Source organism: Grus americana, chromosome 10 (genome assembly GCF_028858705.1).
Source record: "Grus americana isolate bGruAme1 chromosome 10, bGruAme1.mat, whole genome shotgun sequence".
NCBI classification, from domain to species: domain Eukaryota; kingdom Metazoa; phylum Chordata; class Aves; order Gruiformes; family Gruidae; genus Grus; species Grus americana.
The window spans coordinates 22,963,027-22,986,622 of record NC_072861.1 but is presented as its reverse complement, the minus strand read 5'-3'; the positions used below and the strand labels follow the sequence as shown (position 1 = coordinate 22,986,622).

General features: G+C 47.7%; 2 protein-coding genes across 4 annotated transcripts; one reads left to right on the top strand and one right to left on the bottom strand.

Annotated features, from left to right (window-relative positions):
* The first annotated feature begins 88 nt into the window (after window positions 1-88).
* On the top strand, window positions 89-22,789 carry ANP32A (acidic nuclear phosphoprotein 32 family member A). 3 transcript variants are annotated; one of them, XM_054837307.1, is made up of 8 exons: window positions 89-298; window positions 16,018-16,167; window positions 16,317-16,439; window positions 17,924-18,122; window positions 18,329-18,427; window positions 19,985-20,082; window positions 21,105-21,165; window positions 21,382-22,789. In XM_054837307.1, exons 1-8 carry the CDS (start codon window positions 245-247, stop codon window positions 21,441-21,443), a joined length of 846 nt encoding a protein of 281 aa, XP_054693282.1. In that variant the 5' UTR covers window positions 89-244; the 3' UTR covers window positions 21,444-22,789. The 3 variants fall into 3 exon arrangements, with proteins under 3 accessions (XP_054693282.1, XP_054693281.1, XP_054693280.1); XM_054837305.1 differs by lacking the exon at window positions 89-298 and adding an exon at window positions 11,375-11,895; XM_054837306.1 differs by lacking the exons at window positions 89-298; window positions 21,105-21,165; window positions 21,382-22,789 and adding an exon at window positions 11,060-11,895 and having other exon boundaries at window positions 19,247-20,071.
* Window positions 439-2,129, bottom strand: LOC129210924 (uncharacterized). Its single transcript, XM_054837304.1, has 2 exons — window positions 1,415-2,129; window positions 439-834 (listed from the first exon to the last, which is right to left on the bottom strand). Exons 1-2 carry the CDS (start codon window positions 2,098-2,100, stop codon window positions 639-641), a joined length of 882 nt encoding a protein of 293 aa, XP_054693279.1. The 5' UTR covers window positions 2,101-2,129; the 3' UTR covers window positions 439-638.
* Window positions 22,790-23,596: the final 807 nt, after the last annotated feature.

The window sequence follows — 23,596 nt, the reverse complement described above, 5'->3', positions numbered from 1 at the left end:
GCTCCGGTCTCGCGTTGAGGCGCCGCGGTTGGCGGGGACGGACGTCAATCAGGCCGGAGCCCCCGGGAGCGCCCGCCTCCGCAGTTATCAGGTTAGTGTTCGCCGCGGTGCTGGGGCTCGGGATTCCGAGCGGAGCTGGTTGAGCCCTCAAAGTCCCTCACCGCGCTGGCTTTGGGGGGGTCTGCATCGGTGTCACTGCACGAGCGGAGCCGGGGACAGCGAGCGCCTCCCGCCAGCCACGGACATGGACATGAAGAAAAGGATCCACTTAGAGCTGCGGAACAGGACGCCCTCAGATGTAAGCAATGCAAAAAAAAAAAAAATAAAAATCCATCCCACATTTTTTTTTTTTGGGGGTGGTGGTGGTGTGTGCGGGGGGAAGTGCATCCCAACCCCGCGGGGCTCGGGGGGCAGCGGCGGCGGCGGGGGGGCGGCGGGGCCGCTGCTGCCCTTGAGGTGCCTACCTGTGTGTGTGTGTGTGTGGCTGTGCACCCCAATTTGGGGGTGCCCGAAGGCGCACGCGTTGTGGTCTGGGGGAGAAACTAGAGGCTGCTCCTGACTCTGCCGGTGTGCGATGCCTTCGGGGGGGCTCGCCGTGCATTAAATAAAAATAAGTTGGTGCTCCTCTCTTGGCGTGTTTAGTTCGCAAATATTTGTACTGGGTGCTGGGCAGGGAGAGGCAGACAGGGACTGCGAGTGAGTTGCAAATGGTTTAGTTTAAAGTGCGTCTTCATTTCTTTGCAGTGATCAGGCAAGAGAGACTGGGGAGCCATATTTGTAACTTTGTAGTCCTCATGAACGCGCCCTTTCTCTCTCTCTCCCTCTCTCCAGATGCTGAGAAGATAAAAGAAAAGAATTTTAAACCAATGCTTAGCGTTTTTGGCGATCGGGTATCGCCGCCGGTAGCGCGAGCGTTGAATAAAAAAAATATTGCAAGAAATAAACGCACTCTCCACCCCCTCCATCCCCACACACACGCACACGCACAAAAAGGCTGGATGTGTGCGTGTGCGTGTTTTTCTCCCCCCCCCTCCTTCCCCCTTCCCCCGGGGCCGGACTTCAGGTTGTTGTTCCGCGTCTCGCGGAATAAACGAGAGAGAGAAAAACTTTGTCAGGACAAAAAAAAAAAGGGGGGGGGGAACCCCAAAACCCAACCAACACCCCAAAAGAGTCGGCGGCGGGGGGTGCTCGGAGGCAGGCGGGGCCCCGGGCCCGCTCCGGCGGGGCGCGAACTCGGGGCGCAGGGAGGCGGAGGGCAGCGGCGGGGAAGCCCCCTCCCCTCCCTCCCCGCCCCGCCATCCCCCGGCGGGGCCCGCTGTTGCCGCCGCCAGGCCCTTGCATAATGGCCGGGGAGGGCGAGGTGTGCGCCGGCCCCGCCGCGGAAGGGGAACGGGAAGAAGGGGGGAGAACGTACCTCTCCGGGGGCGCTGGGGGGAGGGCGGAGGCAAGGCGGCGGGACGCGGTCCCGCGGCTTTTCGGTGGCCAAGCGCGGTGTCCGAGGGACAAAGGCGGGCAGGTCGATGTAACCTGCTCTTTAAAGTTTAAAAACTCCTGGGCGAGGAGGAGGAGGAGGAGGACGACGGGGAGAGGGGGGAGGGCTACCGCCGCGGCACACGCCGCCGTGCCCGGCGGGCGGTGAGGTGCGGCCTGGCCCGGCCCGGCCCTGCGCGGCCCGCGGGGGCTCATTGTTCGGGCACGGGGGGCACAATGAGGCGAGCGGGGCCGGCGGGCGAGCGCCCTCCCCGCGCCGCTCCCGGCCCCGCGCTGGCAGCGCCACACCGCAAGTAGGACGCGGCGCCATGTTTTTTTTCTCCCCCCCCCCCTTCTCCTCTTCCTCCTCCTCCTCCTCCTCCTCTTCAGCTGCGGCGAAGGGAACCGTCGGGCGCGGGCGGCGGCCTTGCCCGCCCCGCCGGGCCGTGAGGGGAGCCCCGCCGCCCCGGCCCGCCCCGCCGCCGGCTCTCGGTTCTGGCAGGCCCAAGGGGAGCGGCGGTGTGTGGAAGTGCGACATGAGGCGTTGGCGGAGGGGGCCTTCCCGCCGGCACTGCGGCGGCGGGGCCGGGCGGCGGCGGCGGAGGGGCGCCCGGGCGCCCTCTCCGACATGACTGCCAGCCGCCGGGGCTGCCATTTTGTCGCCGAGCGCGGGGCGGGAGGAGGCTCGTGTCGACCGCAGCGGGACGAGCCAGGAGGGTAACACGCCGCCGTCGTCCCTCCCCCTTTATTATTATTGGTTTTAATTTTTATTTTTTTTAGTTGATCTCGCGGGTGTCGTTCCGTGTGTGTGTGTGGGGGGTGTTAGGGGGAGGCCGCCTTCCCGCCCCCGGCCTGCCGCGGGGACCGGGCCCCACCGGGCCGGCAGCGCCACCGCACCTGCCTGCCCCGCCCCGGCAGCGCCCGCCCGGGCGGGAGCGGGGCCGGGCCGGGGGAGCCCTGAGGCGGCCTGAGGTGCCCCGGCCGCCCCCCCCGGGCAGGGAGTGCGGCCCTGGGAATACGCCTTCTTCCTGGGCAGGGCCCTGCGGGAAGGTAGGTGCTGCTTTTGGGGCTCCTTTCCTTTTTTTTTTTTTTTTAAATATATATTTTTTAAAAAATTACTTTTTGGCCTTTTCCCCCTAGTTTTGGTCGATTTGACTGTCACTCCTACTGCTGGAGGCTTATTCACCATTTTAAACACAGACCTACGGATTAAAGACTTGATCCAAAGTGTATTGGCTATAAACTGGACCTCCCCCCCCACACACACGTTTGGATTTTGTTCAGTTTTTGCTCTGTTCTGGCTTATGCCAAAGAAAGTTGAGTGAGCTCTGATCTGGTGGGGGTTTGTTTTTCCTCAGTAACTCAGAAATCTTCAGCAGTTAGTTGTAAAACAAGGTTTATTTAACCCGTCGCTTTTTCTTTTTACCTGCTCAGCCTTTAACTCTGTCAATGAGTGACGTGTATCTGTCCTCCCAAGGTAGCGAAGGAGATCACCTCTGTTATAAAGCCAAATCTTTCTGGTTTCATACGAAGAGGGATAGAGATGCCATTTGGGAATGCTGTACTGTTTAGAGCCTACTTTGTAAAGCCATCGATTACAGATGTGTGCTTTTTTGTCATGAAGAATTAACTGTATGGTTTGAAGTCTGTTTCCCTAAAATAAAATTCAGCTAAATCCAGCTGGTGCTGTAGGTAAAATACTTGCAAGTGGGCTTTAGGAGCGATTTTAATGCCAATGTCATTTATTTATGGATTTTAGTAAGTCTTTGGGCATGAACAGGACAGTTCTGTGAATTGTTTTCATTAGTCTCTGCTTTGATAAATAGGCAGTATTTCTCCTCCTTCTGTGGGGGATCATTGTTTTCAAACTTCTAAGTGTAATGTAAATAAATCTTGGTGAAAATAACGCTGAATATACTTGTTTTGGAGCTTCTGCCCTATATGCGCTTAAGTTTTGCGGCACATCTATTTAATATGTCTTGTTATCAGAATGTGCAGGATCAAAACTTTTTCTAAATCAGAGTTAGATAAGAGGATGTTGATAAGGTGCTGTGGTTCTTTCTGAGCCTGTATTATTACTTTACAGTCTGATCTGACTAACGCGGTTCTTGTGTAGAATACTGTGTGCTGCTGTGCAGCTGAGCTAGCTACTTTGAGCTGTTAAGTCATATAATCCTATAAGGTTACACGTTGACTAACAAAACATGATATAAATGCCCTGAAGTGGATTGTATGGGAGCCTTTTCTTCCTTTTCTTCCCCAGTCTCTTTTTTGTTGTTGTACTTATTTTTTTTAAATCTCCCTCCATTTTTATATGAATTCAGTGTTGGTGAGAGGTCTGGGGTTTTGGTGCTTGAAACTTGTTTTTTTCTGTGTTGTACAGCCAGAGTTGAGCTTGTGCATCTACTTTCTGCCCAGATATTTCAACTTTTTATCCCATTATATTTAATAGTCACTTACAGTAGTGTACTTGCTGCAGCCTTTGTCACTTTGCTTGTCTTATCAGCGTGGTTTTCTGTTATAATTAACTGCCTGCTAGAAATGGGCCAGGTACAATTATTTTACGTGGGTTTTCTCCAGAACCATGATCCAGTAGTGGTGTAACTCCTGACCTTGTAGAGGGGGTGCTCACCTGAGCTTGATTTTGGCCACTCTTGTTCAATTCCCATCGTAAACTCATTAGGAAAATGCAAAGATTGTGAAATAAGCTCAGTACTTAAAGGTTCTTCCCAGCCCTGTGACGTGGAGGAAGGGTTTTGAAATTATGCGCAAAACTCATCTTCCCTGGTTCGGCGCTGCCACGCCATTTCATTTAGTCTGAGGGCTTAGTGCTTTATCAGCTCAAAATTGTGACAGTGATAAAATACTGACTGTAACATGGGGTATTTCTTACAGTTCTTCTGTTGCACTTCAAAACTTACTTGACAGTCTGATTTCTCTCTGGTTTTCTGTGGATTTTAACACTGAAGGGAAACACAGTGCAAGCATCTATACAAAGTGTTCTTTCAAATGAAGAATATAAATAAAAAGGCTCTTTTCCCCAAGCTAGTTCCTTGTTGTGGTACTTGCAAGAACAGTAAAGAGTTTAAAGTGACAGACGTCACTTCAAAGACCTGCGTTTAAAAGAAATGGTCTTGCGTATGGGTGCACGTACATAATTTTTTACTTTCTGCAGGCTGAACCACCTCGAAATGGGCAGGGGATGTACTCTAGGTTTGAAACAAAGTGGGGTATGGTTGTGTCTGGGGAGGCATGAGTTCAGCATGTACAAATGCTGTGCGGCGTCTGCAGATTACCATGGATTTTTGCAGACTTGTATCACTTAACCACTTCTGTAGCTGGTAGCAGGGTGTAGATGTACAAAGAAGGAGCTTTTTTTTTTTTGCTTTTCTTTTTCCTGACTTCCCAAGTTTGTATAACAGCTAGTTTTCATGGCTCTGAATTTCCAGGTGCAAACCTCTAAAATGAGTATCCTGATGAATCGATGGATGGATGCTTGTTTTGGAGGGACTGCAGCCCACAAAAGTCAGGCCGGAGGACAGGTGTGATGCGTGAGCTGCCCTCACTGAAATTTAGACTAGTTTCACAGCTGGCTACTGGGCTGACCTGGGATATATTTGGGAAATTCTCTTCTGTTTACCTGCACCAAGTTTTAAGCATATGAAAGGAACTATGAACGTAGAATTGAAAACCAGTATATGGATCTAAAACTGGTTGCCTGATTTTCCCATTTTTCTGTGGTGCTGCTAGAAAGTAGCAATGGTAGATTTTTATTTTTTTAACCCTCAACTCTTGTGAATTCCCTTTTGACCACCAGTATGTAAAGTGCAGTCACAAAATTTTCTGTATTATTCAAGTTTGTGTCCAAATACTGTTTTGGTAAAGATGTATTAAGAGAAGTAGGTGGGGTTTAGATGATTTAATTGTATTGTAGTCCATCAAGAAATGCATCTCCTGAAGAAACAAGGGTTCTTGTCCTGCCCACCAAATGAAACAAGTTGTTGAAACGGGGGGGGGGGGAGAGAAAAAAAATGCAAAACTTCTTAGTACAAACCCTCTAGGGTTAAGCCTAGCTGTTATAATCCATCCTGGCAGCAGGATTTGTGTGTTATATATCAATGAATAGGATATACCTTTCTGCTGTTCCGCTCTAAATGTACACCAAAAACTCCTGAACGTTTCAAGGTACCACTAATCACATGCAGGGATTTAGGACTTTTAAAATATTTTGTCTCTTACAGTATTTAAAAGACCGTATTATCTACATCAGTGATGCATCTTTAAATGTACATTGAATGGTGGCACAAATATCAGTGGCTGTTTTCTTAAATACTTACATCCCGTAAGGCCGGTGTTGACTGATTCTTCCCATTTCATTCATTCTATGGATTACTCCCCCTATCCTCCTGCCGTAAAGGTATCGGTAAGTTAGAGAAGCCTGAAAATGAAGAACTGGACCTGTGAAACGCGCGTGGGTGCTATGTCTCGAATGTTTTCTGAATTATTTAAAAGTCAGGGAGGGTTATGGCAGTAGTTGTGGTTTGCACACCAGAATTCCAGGCGCCTCTGGGATCCCGGCGCCGTTGTCTCGTGCAGGGAAAGGAGGAAGGGAGGTTCTCTCCTTGCCACCCGCCGAGGCAAGCCGCCTCGCCATTCGTGGAGCGCATGACGGCTTTCGGCAGTCTTGATTGACAAACGGCTCAGCTCCATGAACCAAACTCTCTGTCTGCAGCAAGGTACAAGTCTCAAGTGGGAATAGAGAGCAGTGATGTTTTTGTTGTGCTTTGGAGTGATGGACACTTCTCAGCTATTTATGTGACACTACTGGACTTGTTCTGCATATAATTTTTTTCCTGTCTCCTCTCTTGCTCAGCTGTCCTTCAGACAAAATAGCTAGTAAATACGTAGTCTGTATTTTTTGACTAGGTTGCTAAAATCAGTCCTGAAGCCCTTGCATGTGTAAGCATGACCTTTGAAATACTTCCAAAAAAGCCTCAGTGGTTTGCCTTCATGCCGCTGTGTAAAAGTTGTGCTCTCTATTGGAGCGCTCATTTGTCCATCGACTTGGTCTATCGAACACTTTCCCTTCAAAGCCATAAAAAAAAAAAAAGCTAGGAAAAGCTTATCTCTTGCAAGTCTGATTTGCCAGTGCATTCTACAGCAGCTGACATCTTCAGAGACTGCTTTCTCTAATAAATATGCAGCTCTGGAAATCAGTCTTAATTTAAATGCAGTGCTTCTTTTTTTATGTATGTCTCTACATCAGGCCTTTGATGCTGAGGGCAATTTGGAGTACGTGCAACTGAACAAACTAAGCGGTTCAGCTAAATGCTTCAAATTTCTAACTGAAGAATTTTCAAATTAAAGGTGCAATGCAATCTTATGTTTTGCTTCTGTTTATTTAATAATAGCTGGCAGTGAATGAAAAGCACTTTGGATGTGGTATCAGGCACTCTGTTTCTCAAATAGAGAGAAACTGAGACATGGAGCTGAAGTGACCTGTGCAAAGCCAGCCACCCCAGCCGGGAGCAGAGCAAAGTGCTATGCCATCTGTAGAAAAGGGAGAAGCAAGCAACATTAATGTGAATGTTAAAAAGCATTTAATGCAAAGATCAATTTAATCACTTATGTATTTGAAACAGTCCATCTAAAGAAATATTTGGAGTTTTTACAGAGTTATGCTGCTAATAGTAGAAACAAAACTGAAAACTAGCTCTATGCTTTTGAATGAAACAGCTTTCCGTGTCCTTAAAGCATGTTCTCGATTTATTAATTGGTGTGTTGCTTATGCATGTGGCTATACTGACCCTTGTAAATGTGTGAAAGTGTATTTATGTGACTCAAGGGGTGTCTTGGTTGGGAGGGTGTTTTTTGAGAAAGACAAGGGTAGATTATTCTTTCTGGAAGTTTTTTAGTACTGGAGATGCCTTGTAATTAGATAGGAGTGTAAGACATAGTCAGAATTGCCAAGGCTCTTCACCCTTCTGCCACTTACGTATTTCACTTGGACCTTTAGTTTCTCATAGAACAGAGCAAAGGGATGTAAAACTAGTTGGAGCCATGTGTATTGCTCTCGGGGTTTATAGCTATGCTATGTAAAAGAGAGTAGAAAAAGTAAATGTATTGATACTGAGCCAGATTTTTCTTGAGCTATGCAGGCAGCCTTAAGCTGTCTCTGAACACAGCAGCTTTGATTTAAAAAAAAAAACAACAACAACAAAAAAAAAGAAAAACAACCGCACAACAACCAACCAACCAAAACAATAAAATTTTCCTGTCTCTCCTCCCCTGCTCCTTTCCTTTTGCCATGTCCCCCGTACATGCAGAGCGGCCAGCAAAAAGGGGACACTAACTGGGCTTGTCCTTGTGGGAGTTAAACAGAGCCCAGCTTGAGCGGGGTTTAAAAGGTGGCTTTAAACCACTATTTTACTGCAGCACTTTGAACTGGGTTACAGCGATTTAACAAGCTGCTTGAGGCCAGCCTGTAACAGATGTCCACAGAGATGTCTGTGTTGTCACTGGATCACTCTTGGTCCCTAAACAAATGTTTTCATGCAATTCCTTGGTTGAACCCTCGTCCGGAGTAAATCCAAGTTTCTTCATCATGCAATTGTTGGCTCAACTAAATGGGAAGCTCTTGCTAGGGTGTAGTCTACATGTACGGAGTAAACCTGTATGAGAACCATGGCGCTATAGGTCAAAGACAGCAGTATTGGGATCTGTGCACATCCATGTGCATTGGTGCTTGTAGTGAAAAATATGAGAGGCACTAAAACTGTATCGGCGTGGTGCTGGCAGTTCAGTTTTGGGCTTCTGAAACCCTCTGCTGAAGTGTTCAGCGGTATTTGTGGGAGGTTCCGAGAAAGAGATGCAGAAGAGGAATTCTAATATGATGGTTTGACAGCATTATGTCATTTTGAGAAACCCCAGATGAATTTTGAGGTCCAGTAGTAGTTTCGTGTGATCTTGTTGCAAGAATCTGGAGTTCCAGCTCGGTTGAATGGGTATGAAATAGGCAAAACAGCTGGAAGCGGAGCGGGTTGCTGTTGAACCAGGCTGCACTGGAAGCTGTTTTGCCCAGCAGTTGTGAATTGCTTGGTACAAAGGGGCCAGTTGCAGAGCGCTGGTGGAAGGGATACCTATGGTCGGGTGTGGGGACGGTCCCTGGGGGAAATCCCACAAACTTGAGCCCAAACAGCATTGAAGTCCCAACAGGTGCCCGGTGTTCAGCCGTGGGGAGGCTCTGCGCTTCTACCTGGTGTCCGTAACGGTGGTAACAGAACACTGCTCAAAATTGCAAGGTATAGGCATCAATCCCATCCAGTCTCTTCCCAGCCATCAGTCACTGCCGCTGCTAATGGGATTCTCAAGTACTCTGCCTGCTAGGTGTCTTGCCCGTATCTCAAGGGAAGTGGTTTCTGTTATGTGGCCGTTTTTTGTGCAGCATTTCTCCCGGCCCCTGGATTTGCAGATTCTTTGCCCAGTGCAGCAATGACCAGAGCCTATGCAAGGTAAATGGTCCTCAACTACCTAGTTTGACATGTGCTGCAGGTGAGTCACATCTATGTATCTCATCTCAGATAGTCAGAGCCTTGAAGGGATGTATCAAAATCCAAAATCACATTTTGATTTGGTAAGGAAAAACACTTCACTGCTGTCACTCGCAGTTGGTATCTGTGAGCTTTGTTCTGGTTTGCTTTTTACTTGTGCGTCTTGGGGGAGGAAGAGGATGTCAACACTATTGGCGTTGTCCCTTCCCTGCTAAATTTAATTCTGTTTGGGGCTCGATCCTCATCCCCCAGCATCTCCACCAGGTGATGCTGAGCTGCCCAGGAGCAGCAGCTGAGGATTGTCCCGTAGAAGGGGAATCCCCCGTGGCACCAAGCCAGTGCAGCCGGTGTGGTGCCTGGCACCTGCCTGCCTCCCCTCCCCTGCCTCCCTCCCCTCCTCTGCCTCGGTCCCCTCCCCTCCCCTGCCTGCCTTCTTGCCTGCAGGCAGCACGCCAGAGGTAGGAGGGGGGCACAGCCCGAACGGGCAGTGCTCTGGCAAGCCTGGAAAGGCTGAAGAGCTCTTGAGGTGTGTCTTAATTGATGTACAGCAGCCCAGTAGCTGCTTTGATTTGGGCTAGAGATTATTCTGTGCTCCACTGTCTCTCCCCGTTTTCCACCAGGAGCAGAACTTCACGTAGCCTGGCTCTGCTGTGTGTTTGTATCACAGGGTGTCCTAACCTGGCTGAAGATCTGTCTTGTACGAAGGTAGTAAATGGCAGGTGGTGCTATCTTTATTAAGAAAAAAATGAAATAAATCAGTTCTTCAGGTTTGGTGGTCATCATAGAGCCGAAATTGTGTTGTGTCTTTGAGCCTTCAGAGCAGCTTCATTAGCCCAAGGTATTAAGTAGAGTGTTCGTTCAAGCATTTGGTGGCCTAGTCGCATTCCAGATAGCATCTGAAATGGAAATTCATGCAACGTTTATCTCCTGTGGTAGTAACTTTGGGGGAAGCTTGTAACATGAGCATGGAGAAAGTCATATCCTTACCATCACTGTGGAGCTAAGCATGAATGAGGGGCTCCTGCAAGACTTGGGCGTTACCTTGAGCCTTCCCCAACCCACGCCTTCCCCAGCAAATGAGGACGTCGTCACTCTGAAGGGCTGGCTTTTCTTAAACTTTGCTGCACAAATTGAGTGGAATAGAAGCCTAAGGAGATCCATTTCTGCTCGAGGATCCCCAAATCTGCGTGAGTTCAGATCTAGAAAACAGTACAAGAACTAGGAGGACATAACCCTTGGCAGTCAGGTTCCAGCAGACAGCGATGGTCATTCTTTGCTGTGGAGCAACACGAGGCTTGGCATGGACCATGCAGGCTTTTGAGACTAAAGAACTCCCAAAGACAGAAACCCAAGTGTCTTGAAGACGTGTTTGTGCATCTGGGAGAGAAAAAAACTGTCTCTACCTTCAAAAGTATTTTGGACTTTGCTTCCACTTACCACAACAAGCTTCCCTTGCTCTCCGCTCCCTTCTTTCCACAGCTCTGCCCTCCTCCAAGTGAAGTTTCCAGTGGGTTAAGAGGTATGAAGGACTTCTCTCAGTGCTCCCCTGGATCATTTGGTTGGGAGCAGTGCAAGACCGAGTTAACACCCTCGTCTTTACCTGCTTTTTTTGATAAAAGTGCCACATAGTGGGATATTCCTGGCCTAGGGGTACCATATGCGACGTACACTTCAAAAGCATCTGGTCCATTGTGCTGAAAATAAGATGTTACAGCCTTGCTGTTCCTGCTTGTAAAGCCAGCAGAATGGTATTTGTACTTGTAAATTTTCCTTTTATCTTTTGAAATTACATTCACAGCTGTGTCCTTCTGTCACCTTGTTAAGCCTTCAGTTACAGACTGGGATCTGGGAACTTAGTCCCAAGTTCATGGAGCTCCCTGTCCATGGGTTCTAGGCTTTCTGAAGTGGAGACTTTGCCTTTTTACCTGGAAATGTAGATTAAAGGTTTAGGTGATAACATCTGCAGCTTAATGGTTGTCTGTGTGTAATTATATTCTGTTAATTGTGTGTGTGTTGATAACTTGAGAGCATGGTCCCTTCCAGAGCAGCAGCCTGCGCTGGGAAAGCGAGGCAGGGGATGGTCTGCTGGGTACCGTGCACAGCGCGTGTCCCAGATGGTACTTGCGATGACTGCCATGAAACCGGTGGCTGCTGACACGTTGTTGCCCGTACTTACCCTAGGAATAGGTTGGAGCCTCGCAGTACACCCCACGGCTATATTAAGGATGTTGTATATGCAGTTGGGAACACAGCTTAATGCCGTAACCATACTAGGAAACAGATAAGAGTCCCTGGTTATCAAGCAGGCAGTAATGTAGAGTGTGACGTCATGAAGAGATATAGGGGATGCAGTAATCCACAGTTAACAGCGCAGCATGCGTTAACAGGGATGTGATGTCATGTGCTGAAAGCGTCTGGGACTATCAGAAATAGAAACCGGGATGACCACAGGAGGACAGGCCCAATGTGCGTGGTCTGAAGAGTTTGTTGGAGAAGCAGCAATCTACTTGCTTACGTATGCCTGCTGAAAACTGAGGACTGCTACCAGCAAACCACAGAGCAACGCTTGTGCAGAAGTACGCGGCCAGCCAGGAAGCACCTGCTTGAGCAGATGGCACCCACTGAATGGGGGAGAGAGGCAGCAGAGCCCCGAAACCCCCGGGAACGCAGCGGCCGGGGCAGAACGGCCGGCTGGGCAAGAAACGCTTGGCAGTTGAAGCTGTACGATGTGGAGTATCCCAACCCAAGCACCTGATGGTGCCTTATCATAAATGCTATCGAAGAGGTGGTTATGTTCTACGGGAACCAACCTAACCACCTGCTTGTTAGGTTTTCTGCTAGACCTTCACCTGCGGGTGCTCTCTTAGCTGTTTGGGTAAGTATTGAGGGGTTGTTTATGGTGGTTGGTTACCTATGGCATGTTGCTCTTCCACTGTTTCTCACTGTGTAGCAGGTTTTTGGGAGAGGGAGGAAAGATAAGTACAGCTGGAGTGGTCTGTCTTATACCAGTACTTAACTTGTATTAGTACTTACTCCAATTAGTGCCTTGATTTGCCTATGCGTTGTGGCGTAGACGCTGATAGGGTTGACCGTCTACAACTTCTGCGAGTCAGATCTTGTCTTTGATGCAGCTAAACACAGATTAGCTGAGGACACTTATTCCCTTAGCCTTAGCCTGTCTCTCCAAATGTGTTCAGATTTTCCTCCCTAATTCTGACTGCTCATCGACGTGTCTGTAGTACTACGGACTGCAGCGTGGTACCACTGAATTGGTTCAGACCAGCTGAGGCCCGCTCATCTCGTTCGGGTATATAACAAGACTCAGACAGGGTGCTCGCCCAGGCTACTCGTATCAGGCAAACATTTATTCTGTGTTTTGGTGACAGAATATGAGTAAAGAGATGTAAAAATTGTCGTGTTACTCTGTGTTTTCAGGGAAGTTCGGTGGATGTTTGGAGAGTGATTCAGGAGCTGGAATTTTCCTTCAGATTACAAAGCCTTCTGAAAAACAAGTGAGGAAGAGGTTTTTTAGTCCTTCTGTCATACTTTTGTGGTAGTGAGCTGTTTGAGACGGAATGTAGCTTTACTAAGGTCACCTTTCCACTTCTCCCTCGCTATATCCTGACACAGTTAAGTCAAGGCTGTAGTGTGCCTGGATGAGGCCCAGCATCCTCCCAGGGGGGCTAAGGTTTGAGAGGAGACCTCTGTGCGGCAGCCAGCGCCTTGGAAAAGTGCCTCGTTAATAACCCGGAGGGGCCTTGGAGAGCAGAGCCCTGTCCTGGGGTGGGGGGACGGCGCTGCCTCCCCCGGGTAATTGCAAAACAGCGAGTTCTTGAGGAGGAGATAGCAAGTCGGAGTGGAAGGGGAGGAGAAGTGGGATGCACAGGGCTGCAGGCTGGGAGGCTATGGGCGAAGAGCTGCGGGTGATTTTAATACTTGTAAAAACTATAAGCTGGTGGTAGTTTCTACTGCTTGTAGTGTATGTGAGAGAATTGGGTACGATGCAGCAGTGAGTGCGCACGTGGCAGTGAAGTTGGGAGAAGCCCCACAAGCCCTGTTCATCCTCCTTTTGCACATGTGTGTTTTCTACAGGATTCTTAAATCTCTTAGAACATAAAGCCATCTGAATTTTGACTTGAATTTAGTTGTGTGGAGTCACGTTCTTTCAGCAGCGATTCAGTGCGTTCGTATACCTCCGACCACATAAGCACTGAAATTACATTGCTGCGGTTGCACTTCTGGAGCGTTAGGAGCCTGTGTTCTGCTCTTCGATTCCTTTCTACCACTTGCAAACCTGGCTGGTTTTATTCAATGATAGCTTCCTCATGGAGTTGTTCTAACCCTACCTTTCCCAGTATCTTGGTACTGGGCGCAGCGAAGAAGAGAGCGTTGCAGTTCTGTATCGAAGCTTTCTGAAAAGCAGAGGGCAAACAGCAGTCTTGCCCTAAAAAGAACAAACTAAGAGTAGAAGCCAGTTGGCTCTTCTGCCACCATATTAAAGGGTTTTTCTTCTGCATCCATGGCTATTTCCAGCTCCCCCTCACATCTGTTCTCTATCCCCAAGGAAGCTTTGTCCAATTCCCCATTCGCCTCTTCTCTATCCCTCCCTTGGGGCGGATGAAGGGCTGTCCCACCTCCTGGCGGGGGGTTGAGGGCAGATGCCACTTCTTTCTCAGTGTGAGGTTTAGGTGCTGTTTCGCTCTGTGCCTTTGGTCGCTGCGCAGCTCAAAGCCCGAGCTGACCCTAAATGCGCTGGCTGCTGTGGTTGCGAGCATCTTCCCTCCTGAACTCCCTCTCGCCTTGCTTCATCCTCCTACGTGTGCTCTCGCAAACTTCCTTTGCAAAGAGGGTAAGGCAAAAGATGACCTCCAGGCTCTCCAGCCATACACCAGCGTGCCATGGTCGGCACCACGGCACTTTCCTTTGCCCTCCTGGCTCCGGAACGTGTCCGTAGATGGGTGCTGTCTGGGATGAGCCACCTCGCTGGCCGAGGGAGATAACGGGGCAGGCAGGGGCTGGTGAGCAAGGACACAGATAGGAGGGAGTGTAGCTGCTGTCGGTCTGGGGTGGGGCTTCCTTTATTGTACTTTTTTTTTACTTTTTTTTTTTTTTTTTTTTTTTTTGGCGGGAGCTCTGTGTGTGTGTGAAGCAGATGACTGAGAAAACTGTGTTTGTCCCCGAACTGATCTCACTGGAGGATCCTGATACTTAAATACTGTCACAGTAAGAAGATAGGCATGTTTGCCTTTAAAATGGCTTTCCTGCTGTCCAAATTTCAGAGCAAAGAGGGGTCTTTGTAGTTTGTTTGTTGGGTTTTGGGCTCCCCCCGCAGTGGAACAGATGTATGTGGGATCAGGAGCATTTGACTCGATCTTTGGTTTCTTCTAACCAGCCTAAAAGTCTTCTGGAAGACTTTTGTGTAGTCATTCCCTATCATAATTCTTCTAGGAAAATTGTAGAGTCTTGGAAAATGTATTTCCTGTCTAACGCTGATCCTCCTACTCTCAATGAATCACTTGTACTCTCATGTTGCTTTGGGCTGGCTTCCCTATTGACTTCAGCCTGGGATTTAATTAGAAATCTAGGGATGTTATTTGGAGCTATAAAACTACATAGGATTCTTCTCTGTGCAGCGGGATTACAGTAATAAAAAAAAAAATTTAAGAAAATTAAATATTTGCATATTAACTGTCCTTGGTGTGAACTGAAGAGTTACTTCGTGTTTCTGCATACACTGCTCTCGCAGGTTCCTTTTATCCCATCCTCAGCGTAAAGCAGCACAGCCTCCCTTTCCAAACCCAAAACCAAACCTCATGCATGGGATGGGGTGTGCAGTGCATGCAAAGGATGGGTTTTCCTAGGTATTGTATAGGGGAGAAATAACCCCCAGAAATTCTCTGTCCTGGATGTTCCCCGCATGGGTGGACCCTTCCTGGGAGTCCCAGTCCTTGGTGGTAGAGCTTCCCCAGCGCCCAGGAAAACCCATGCTGGCTACTAAGGGACGTGAGTCCCGCAAGGCTGACCTGCCTTTAGGGTGAAAAGGAGCAGTTTTATTCAAGGTGGAGTGTATTTAGTGTCTCTTTTGCATTGATGCTCTTGTTTTGTACCCACTGAAGATAGCACCTGCAGAAAGAGCGGTGCCCCGTTTAAAACCAACACCAAAACCCTGCGGGCTGTAACTTGCTGTACGCGCCGGCGGGGCTGCCCAGCTCTGGCTGTCGGGCAGGTCTGCGCTGCTCGGGCCCCTGGGGACGTTATCTCTGCCTCTCCCTTCGAGCCTCCCTGCTGCAACAGGGCGAGGGAGATAAGGGGTACGCTGCTGCCGCAGCAGCTCTGCTCGCTGCACCTCCCCTGCCAGCATCGTCTGACACATCCCTTGCAATTCCCCTAGAAAGGAGTTGCCTCCGTGGAGAAGATCTTCCCCTAAAGTACCATCACACTACTCTGATGAGGAGGGGCGAGGGTGGACCTGGTTTAGTAGTGCCTGCTTCAGGTTTCAGGAGTCTCTGAGCAGACAACGATGTCTCCACGCTTGAAAAGCTCCAGTAATGTTTGAATGCGGAGAAAAGCTATTTTAACAACTGATGATAGCTTGTAACAGCACACGGCTTGTACGGAGTGTCAAAGTTGTAGGTTAGTTTAAAAATAAGTAGATTGCCTTCATGTTTTTTAGAGTGCTTGTTGCTTGCGTTTACTAAAGACGATGCTAATTCTAACAAGCCAAATCGGTTAAGCCAGGATTAATGTTTTTGAACTGTTTACATTGTTTATAGAACAACACCAAGGTGGGCAGTTGAAGCAAAGCCAAATGTCTGTGTTTCTGAAACACTGCTAACCATGCGAGCTAAAGTAGGGATCAGATGCTGAAAATAAACTTTCATATACTCCCCACTTTACTGGAATACCTTTCATTTTTGCCTGATCCTTAACTTGTGAGTGAAATCTTTATCCTCCACACAGAACGTCTTATACACATCTTGCATTGTTCTTTTTCCAGGTTAAAGAACTGGTTCTTGACAACTGTAGGTCATACGAAGGCAAAATCGAAGGCCTCACAGATGAGTTTGAAGAGCTGGAATTCTTAAGTACAATCAACGTAGGCTTAACCTCAGTTGCAAACTTACCAAAGTTAAACAAACTTAAGAAGGTAAATAAAATGTCCTGTGCCATATCCCTCCCTCTTTGCACTATATCGAATGTAAAATAGTCATTTGTCTGAAAACGTAATTTAGCTGGCGAAACTGCTTTGTGATACGTGTTTGCACTAAAAACTCAAGATGTTTACGTGCCTTCCAGCTCGAGCTAAGCGACAACAGAATCTCAGGAGGACTGGAAGTGTTGGCAGAAAAGTGTCCGAACCTCACGCATCTAAATCTAAGCGGCAACAAAATAAAAGACCTCGGTACAATAGAACCGCTGGTAAGTTGATGCGGTACAGGGTGAAACCAAACCCTGCTTTGTGATGAGCAGAGGTATTTCAGGCTTGGAAAGTCCAAAGCAACTTGCAGAGGAGTGTCTCGGGTGCTTATCTGTCAGTCCAGGTTGCAGAGGGGCTCGGGCTGTGCCCCGGGCTGTGCCCTGGGCTGTGCCGGCAGCGTGAGCGGCTGCTTCCCTCTAGCGGCTGCTGCTCCAGGGTCAGGCTCTCCCCACGGGTGCTGCGGGGAGCACCACGGCTTTCCACCCTGGCCTGGGCCGCGGGGCCGTCTGCCGGACTCTCTGCTTGAGCTCGGTGTGTTTTCCCCGAAGCCTTGGCTCAGAAGTCACCGGGCACTGCTGCCGCCCGGGGGTGCAGTGCATGCTGGTGGTGGTCGGGGCCGGCGGCTGCACCGAGTGTCTCTGTGCTGGGTTTGCTCGCTGTGGCTGGGCAGGGGCTGCTGAGCCTCTGACTTGTTCCAGCTGGCTTCCATTACCTCTCCTGTCATTATACTCCTTATTTCAAGTGCTGAGTTCAAGTTTGTCAGGTTGTGGTTCCAAAAAGCATCCAAGTGTCAATTCTGGTGGTGCTGTTTTCTAGTTTTTGGTTTGTGCACCCTTTGCTCTCCAAGAAATGAAGAGTTTTGGCTCATGCTTATTTCCTAAATACTTGCTCTTAAAATGTCTGAAGGAGCGGTTCTCACGTGAGTCCATCTTGGATCTCCTTTCCCCCAGCAGAAAGGGAGAGCAGAACAGTTACACTCATGTAGCAAACAGATGAGAGAGGGGATTGTAACTGCTCCCAGTTTCAGGCTGTTTTCTTGATGTCACGTTGGTCTACACGCTAAACTCCAGAGGGGAAATACTTCGTAAGACTTGATGCAAATCCTCAACTGCTTGTGCTATTATTGTTAGTATTTCAAAGTGCTGTAGGCAATGCAGGCCCCCTCCTCAAAAAAAAAAAAAAACAAACCAGGAATTGAATTTCTGTTCAATTTCTTAGCCTTCTTTTATTTTTCCAAAGGTTAAGGTACAGTCATTAAATCTCCTAAAATCTCTATTAGCAAAAATTCTTGTGTCCAAAGAGTAGTCTGTGACTTCTTACGTTGAAATTAGTAGTTTAAATATACCTGACTGCTGGCTCCACTATCTTGCCTTGCACTTTTACGATCACTGACTGTACTATAATTTATTCTTAGCTTGGCCCCTCGCACCACGTGTGATTTTACACCACGACCCCTTTTCAAACTTCAGTCTTCTACTTGCGAGATGCTGAACTTGAGAGAGAGCATTTTCCGCTCTCAGACACCGAAGCAGCAGTGGCCAAGCAGTGCAGGTTTCTGTTCCACGCCAATTTAGTAGGCAGAGACCAAAATGAGCCTTTTGTCACGGGAAGCTCTTGAGCACGTTAACTCTAGCTGCTGTGGCATTCTCTGCTCCGTAGAGAATTCTTGTAACACTGAACTTCAGAGACTTTTCTTTCCTTGCAGAAAAAGTTAGAAAACCTGAAGAGTCTAGATCTTTTCAATTGCGAGGTAACCAACTTGAACGATTATAGAGAAAACGTATTCAAGCTCCTCCCGCAACTCACATACCTCGATGGCTACGATCGGGACGACAAAGAAGCACCGGACTCTGATGCAGAGGGCTACGTGGAGGGCTTAGACGACGAGGAGGAGGATGAAGATGGTATGTGAATTGTGCTACTTAGTGTATGTAAGTTAAAAGATCGATATGCTGCCTAGTACATTTTGCTTCCAGCTCTGACTTGTTGGCAAGAGAAGGGTGTTCTCAGCAGCTCCTTCCTGACTGATGTAAAGGAGAAGTACCTCAGTGTCCTCTGAAGGAACGAGGGGAAAGGAGATGGGCAGGGCCTGAAAGAGCTACTTTCTCAGTCTTATCTCTAGTGAAAGATCGGGATGACAAAGAAGCACCGGACTCTGATGCAGAGGGCTACGTGGAGGGCTTAGACGACGAGGAGGAAGATGAAGATGGTATGTGAATTTGTGCTACTCGGTGTATGTAAGTCGTAAGATTGATATGTTGCGTGGTACATCTTACTTCCAGCTCTGACGTGCTGGCAGGAGAAGGGTGTCCTCAGCAGCTCCTTCCGACCGATGTAAAGCAGAAGTACCTCGGTGTCCTCTGAGGGAACGAGGGGAAAGGAGAGGGCCTGAAAGCGCTGCTTTCTCAGCCTTACCTCTGGTGGAAGGTGGGGAGTGAAAGGGTGGTAGAAGAAAGGGGCCAAGAGGAGCAGTAGGACACTGAAAGAGTTCAGGGAACAGTAAACCTCAGGGGGTGAGGACAGAAGGGAGAAATGGGTAAGAGAGGACAGCATGCACACGCTATAGTTTTCCAGGAACCATACAAACAGGGAAGTAGGAACATTTGAGCAGACCCTGATGGAGAAGGGTAGGGTGGAAAACCAGAATGCCCATAGAAAAACCATAGCTGTGTCAAGGAAATAAGTAAAGGAGCCAAGGCATTAATAGGAGGTTGTAGCTACTCCATGAAGACAAAGGGAACTGGTTGGGATCAGGCAGAAGAGAGGAGAGTGTGTGTATTGAAGTCTGCCAGGGGCAAGCTCTGTGAAAGGCACTAACGAAGCAACAAGAAACTTTTTAGTGTTAGGAGAGTGCATGGTGGGTCCCGCTGTGCTGTAGGTGCCACTCTGCCTCCCCGGCAGTCTGCGCTCGGAGGCATCGCTCTACCGGTCGGATGAGTATCCAGCTGAGTTGGGGGAATTTGCTAGACTCTTCAAACCCAGCTGCGCAGCAAAAGCAGAATAGCTGGACTTGCACTTTTCCCTCGAGTGCTGAATGTGAGCGCTGGCGAGAGGGGCGAGCGCTGCAGCAGCGCCTGGCAGAGTGGTGCCTTCAGCCAGCGGCACGCAGGTTCCGACGGGTTCTCCTCATCAGAGCACAAGTCTGAGTCTGCATTCACCTGCATGGAAAAGCTCCAAAACACCATTCCTGCAGCATGGAAAACAAATTTCTGGTTTGTTGCTTGGGCTAGTTGCATTTAATCTCTTTCCTCTTGAAGAGAGATTGCAAACCCCTAAGATGGATTGTGTGTGACCCTTTTGTATTGCTCTGGCAGTGAGGGGTGTCCCTTAGGGAGGGTTCCCAGTGCATGGTTGGCTTGTAAAGTTTAGCTGTATCGCTGGTGGGAGCAGATGGACGCTTGCAGATGAAGAGCAGCGAGTTTCCCACGGGCTCAAAAATGCGTATTGGTAGTGGGAACTGGAGCAGCTGAAGCTAAAGCAGTCCCAAGGCTGCTGTGACTTACTGTCAAGGTCCCTGCAGCCCTAGAGCAGCTCAGACCACGGGTGCAGCTGCCACGCTACGCTGTCGCTAGGCTAGAGAGGCACAGGACCACATCTAGCCCTGTCTAGCAGCTGGAGAGCCGCCTTGCGTTCTGTACTGCCCTTAAGCAATGCTGGCAGTTTGCTCCTTGTCTCGATAGGAGGGCACGTCTCAGGTGGCAATGTTGGGGAGGGGGGGAAAGTAAACTTTAAATGTCTGAGTGGTTAATCTTGTTTGACTGTATAGAAGAAGAGTATGATGATGATGCTCAGGTAGTAGAAGACGAAGAAGATGAGGAGGAGGAGGAGGAAGGAGAAGAGGAGGATGTGAGCGGAGAAGAGGAGGTAAGGGTTTATGCAGTTAATAATGGGTGCGGAGTGGGAATAGTTGGGTGAGAAATGGACCAAATAGTGGAGGCTTTCAGTACTTGAAGCATGTGCTTCCATTTTTACTTGAGAAGCATCGCGGCAGGGTGGCTTTGAGGCATGCCTGTCTATGAGCCAGCTGCCATCTAGTGACCATTGACATGAAATCATCCTGTTTATTGGGCTGATGTCAAAAACACTTTTGGGAACGTCCGCAGACCTCGTTTGTGGCGCCTTTGAAAGGCTGGCATCGCAGCTTCCGTACAGATGAGAGAGTGCTACCTGAATTACTGACCCTGTGCTTTCAGAGTGAGGTTCCTCCTTGGGCACGTACCTTGTGATTCCTCGGGGTGCTTAACTTGTTCGCGTAGTCCAGCTCCTGTGTGTAGGGTGTGCTGAGCCAGTCCGAGTCTGCTGAGACTTTGCTGTTAGCACAACCACCGGGAATGGGGCTAAAATTTGACTGCAGGAGGTTGTATTGTCTGTCCTCTGGCCAAACAGTCTTAGATGCTTAACTGCCACTCCTGAATGGTTGGTCAGCCTCTTCTCGAAGCCAACAGCAGCTCCTCGGGCTCTGGAGATGGCTCTTCGTGTTTTACATCTGTTTACCCCCAGAACACGTGCATTCTCCTACTGACCAGTCAAGTGTTACTAAGCTCAGGATACCATAACAAAATTTGCAGCTACATATCAGTGTGAAGTATAAAACCATTTTCTCGCTGAAGACGTGAAGCTAGAAGTGGCTGCTGTGATTGCCTGTGATTTTCTGCCATGAAAATATAACGGGCCGGAGGCCAGTTATACTGTAGCAAAAAACTGCACTTATATATAAGTGCATGGGAAGTGTCTGCCTTTTTGTTTGCTTTTTGTTTAAGATGCTTCAAGGACTTTCTGTTGTAAAATGCTGTTGCCAAATTGTGAAAGGTCCTGTACTGAAAGCGACTTTTCTAATCCTTCCGTTTTTTTGTTTGTGTTTTTTTTTTTTTTTTTTAAAAATCCAGGAGGATGAAGAAGGCTACAACGACGGTGAGGTAGATGACGATGAAGATGAAGAAGAGCCCGGTATGGCAGCAATCCAGTTTTTGCTAGAGATAAAAAAATAATAGTATTTTTTTTTAAAAAGTAAAATACCATTTTTGAAAGGCAGGCTCATGTTTGTATTCCTGCTCCTTTGATAGCAAGCCAGTTGCCAAAGTAGAAGCTTGTTGAACTTGTTGTTCAACTTGTCAGCAGCGTGAGGGAGCACTCATATAATTCAAGTTGTGTTTTATTTTCTAGATGAAGAACGGGGACAGAAGAGAAAACGAGAACCTGAAGACGAAGGGGATGAAGACGACTAAACTGAAAAACCTATTTTGAAAATTTCCTATTGTGATTTGACTGTTTTTACCCTGTATTTCCCCTCCCCACACCCCAACCTTTTTTTTTTCTTTTTTCTTTTTTTTTTTTTTTCTGATTGTAATGTTGCTGTGGGAACGAGAGGGAGAAGCAGACTGGGTGGGCAAGGGAATAAAATACTATTTTTACTGCCACTCCTCCTCCTATTCATTTTAAATTTTTTCTTTTTGTCCCTCTCTTAGTCCCTGTAACTGCAATAGTAAGTATAAACCAAGTGGTAATTTGTTTCTTATTATTGGAGTGGATAGTTTGACATCTTTAAAAAAAAAAAAAATACAAAAAAGTTTAAGATCAGTGGATGATACCCCAAATACACATATTCTGTTCTGAGACAGCTGAATAGCGTTGGTTGTTGGGATTTTTCCACCGCTGCCAGTCACTAAATACCATGGTAAGCATTTTTTTGGGGGATGCTGCAAATTTAGGCAAAGCATCCCTCCACAGCAACAGGGGTGAGAATGGCATATTGATAAAGTGATTTCTTTGTTGCCTGTCCGTGAATGACTGCCATTTTCAGCCAACGCTTTCCCTGCTTTTGTAGGTACCTTTTCTTTTGCTGTTTGTAAATAGTGACCAAATGTTTTTGTTGGGTTTTTTTTTGGGGTGTTCCTTTGGATCTGGTTTGTGGGGTGAATTTGCAATCCCCCCCTTCCCTGCCCTGTGTGTTGTGTGTTTTCCTTTCTGTTTGTTTTTGGGGTTGGTTTGTTTTTGGTTTTTGTTTTTGTTTTTTTTGGCTAGGGTATAGCCAATACACTGAAAATGGCAGGCATTTAAATATATATATAAATATATATAAAAAGTGTTCCTAATTCCTGAGTTACTAGTGAAATGAATTTGACAATTGTAATAAAAAAATGTTTCAACCCTTTTAAATAAGGTGTGTACTATTTTGGTCTGTAATATATAACACCTAGTCAATTTTAAGTGATGAGAAACTACTTCCACTTGTGCTATATACTTTGAAAATTTTTACAAACCTAAATACAGGAGGCAGTTCAGCATGTAGGGTAGGAGGTTTCTTTTCATACACTCAAGCACGAGATACTAATACAAAATTGTATTTTCTTACCTAGTGGAAGTCAGTAAAATGACTGAAAATACCTAGTGAATGTACAGTTTTACTTTCATATCCCTCTTTAAAATAGCTTTAGAAGTGACTTGTATTTCCTAGTCAATATTTCATCTGTATAAATACATTTGCAACAGTTTTTTTTTCCCAGAAGAGCCAAACTTTGAGTTTTATGTCTGTTTGTCATTGATGAATTTCAATAAATCTTTTTATACAATTTTTCTGTGGCTTATTTGAGTAAAATGGGCCACTGGGAAGGAATCGCATAGCTTTTTAAAAAGGCATTTACTAAGCTATTCTGGTAAATTCCCCGATATTTTTAGTAGCTCGATGATACGTTTTGCTCCATAAAAACTACTCTTAGCCACGGTTGGGCGAAACCAAGGGAGAGGTTGTGGCTTTAATGCAAATAACGGTACGCCATTTTTCTGTCAAAATGAGGGTTTCTTCTGTGTTGCCAACGTGATTATTGCAGTTAAGCACGTTCATTTCTACTGTTTAATCCTGTCCCTATTTATCCAGGCCCAGAAGAAAGAAGCCTTGATTTCCTCCGTCCGTGCTGTGGGTCGGTGTGCGAGTTCTGGGTTAAGTATATCTAGGAGCTGCGGTGCGTCGCGTGGTCACGCTGTGACTTAATGCCAGTCCAGGGCTATGTCTCCGCGTTGTCCTCCCGTGTGATGCGCGTTAAAGGTGCACGGCGTAGCAGGTAGCATGTACTGTATCCTTAAAAAAAGCTGCTGTGCCGTGCCAGAGCGTGGGAAGCTGTGCAACATCCCGTATTGCTCCTTCTTAACTGGATCTTTTTGGAAAAAAAAGAATGTGGGGGTTTTTTTGTAGATGGGAAACTACACTGTCCTGAAGTGTTTGTGTAGGGTGGGGGGATTGGTTCGGTTGGGGTTTTTAAGAGGAAATCCAAGTGGGCAAAGTGCTCCGTCCCCAACCGGGAGCTGCTGCTGGGAAACCGAAACCAGGAACGGCCAGGGCCAGCGGCAGGGCCAGCAGCTCCACCGCCACAACCCCAACAGA

Coding starts and splice junctions, on each gene's coding strand:
- LOC129210924 (XM_054837304.1), bottom strand. CDS start 2,100: ATGTCGGAGAGGGCGCCCGGGCGCCCCTCCGCCGCCGCCGCCCGGCCC. Junction 835..1,414: donor CCCCCAGCGCCCCCGGAGAG/GTACGTTCTCCC, acceptor TTATCTTCTCAG/CATCTGGAGAGAGGGAGAGA.
- ANP32A (XM_054837305.1), top strand. CDS start 11,812: ATGTTCTACGGGAACCAACCTAACCACCTGCTTGTTAGGTTTTCTGCT. Junction 16,168..16,316: donor AGTTAAACAAACTTAAGAAG/GTAAATAAAATG, acceptor CGTGCCTTCCAG/CTCGAGCTAAGCGACAACAG. Junction 18,428..19,984: donor CGAGGAGGAAGATGAAGATG/GTATGTGAATTT, acceptor TTGACTGTATAG/AAGAAGAGTATGATGATGAT.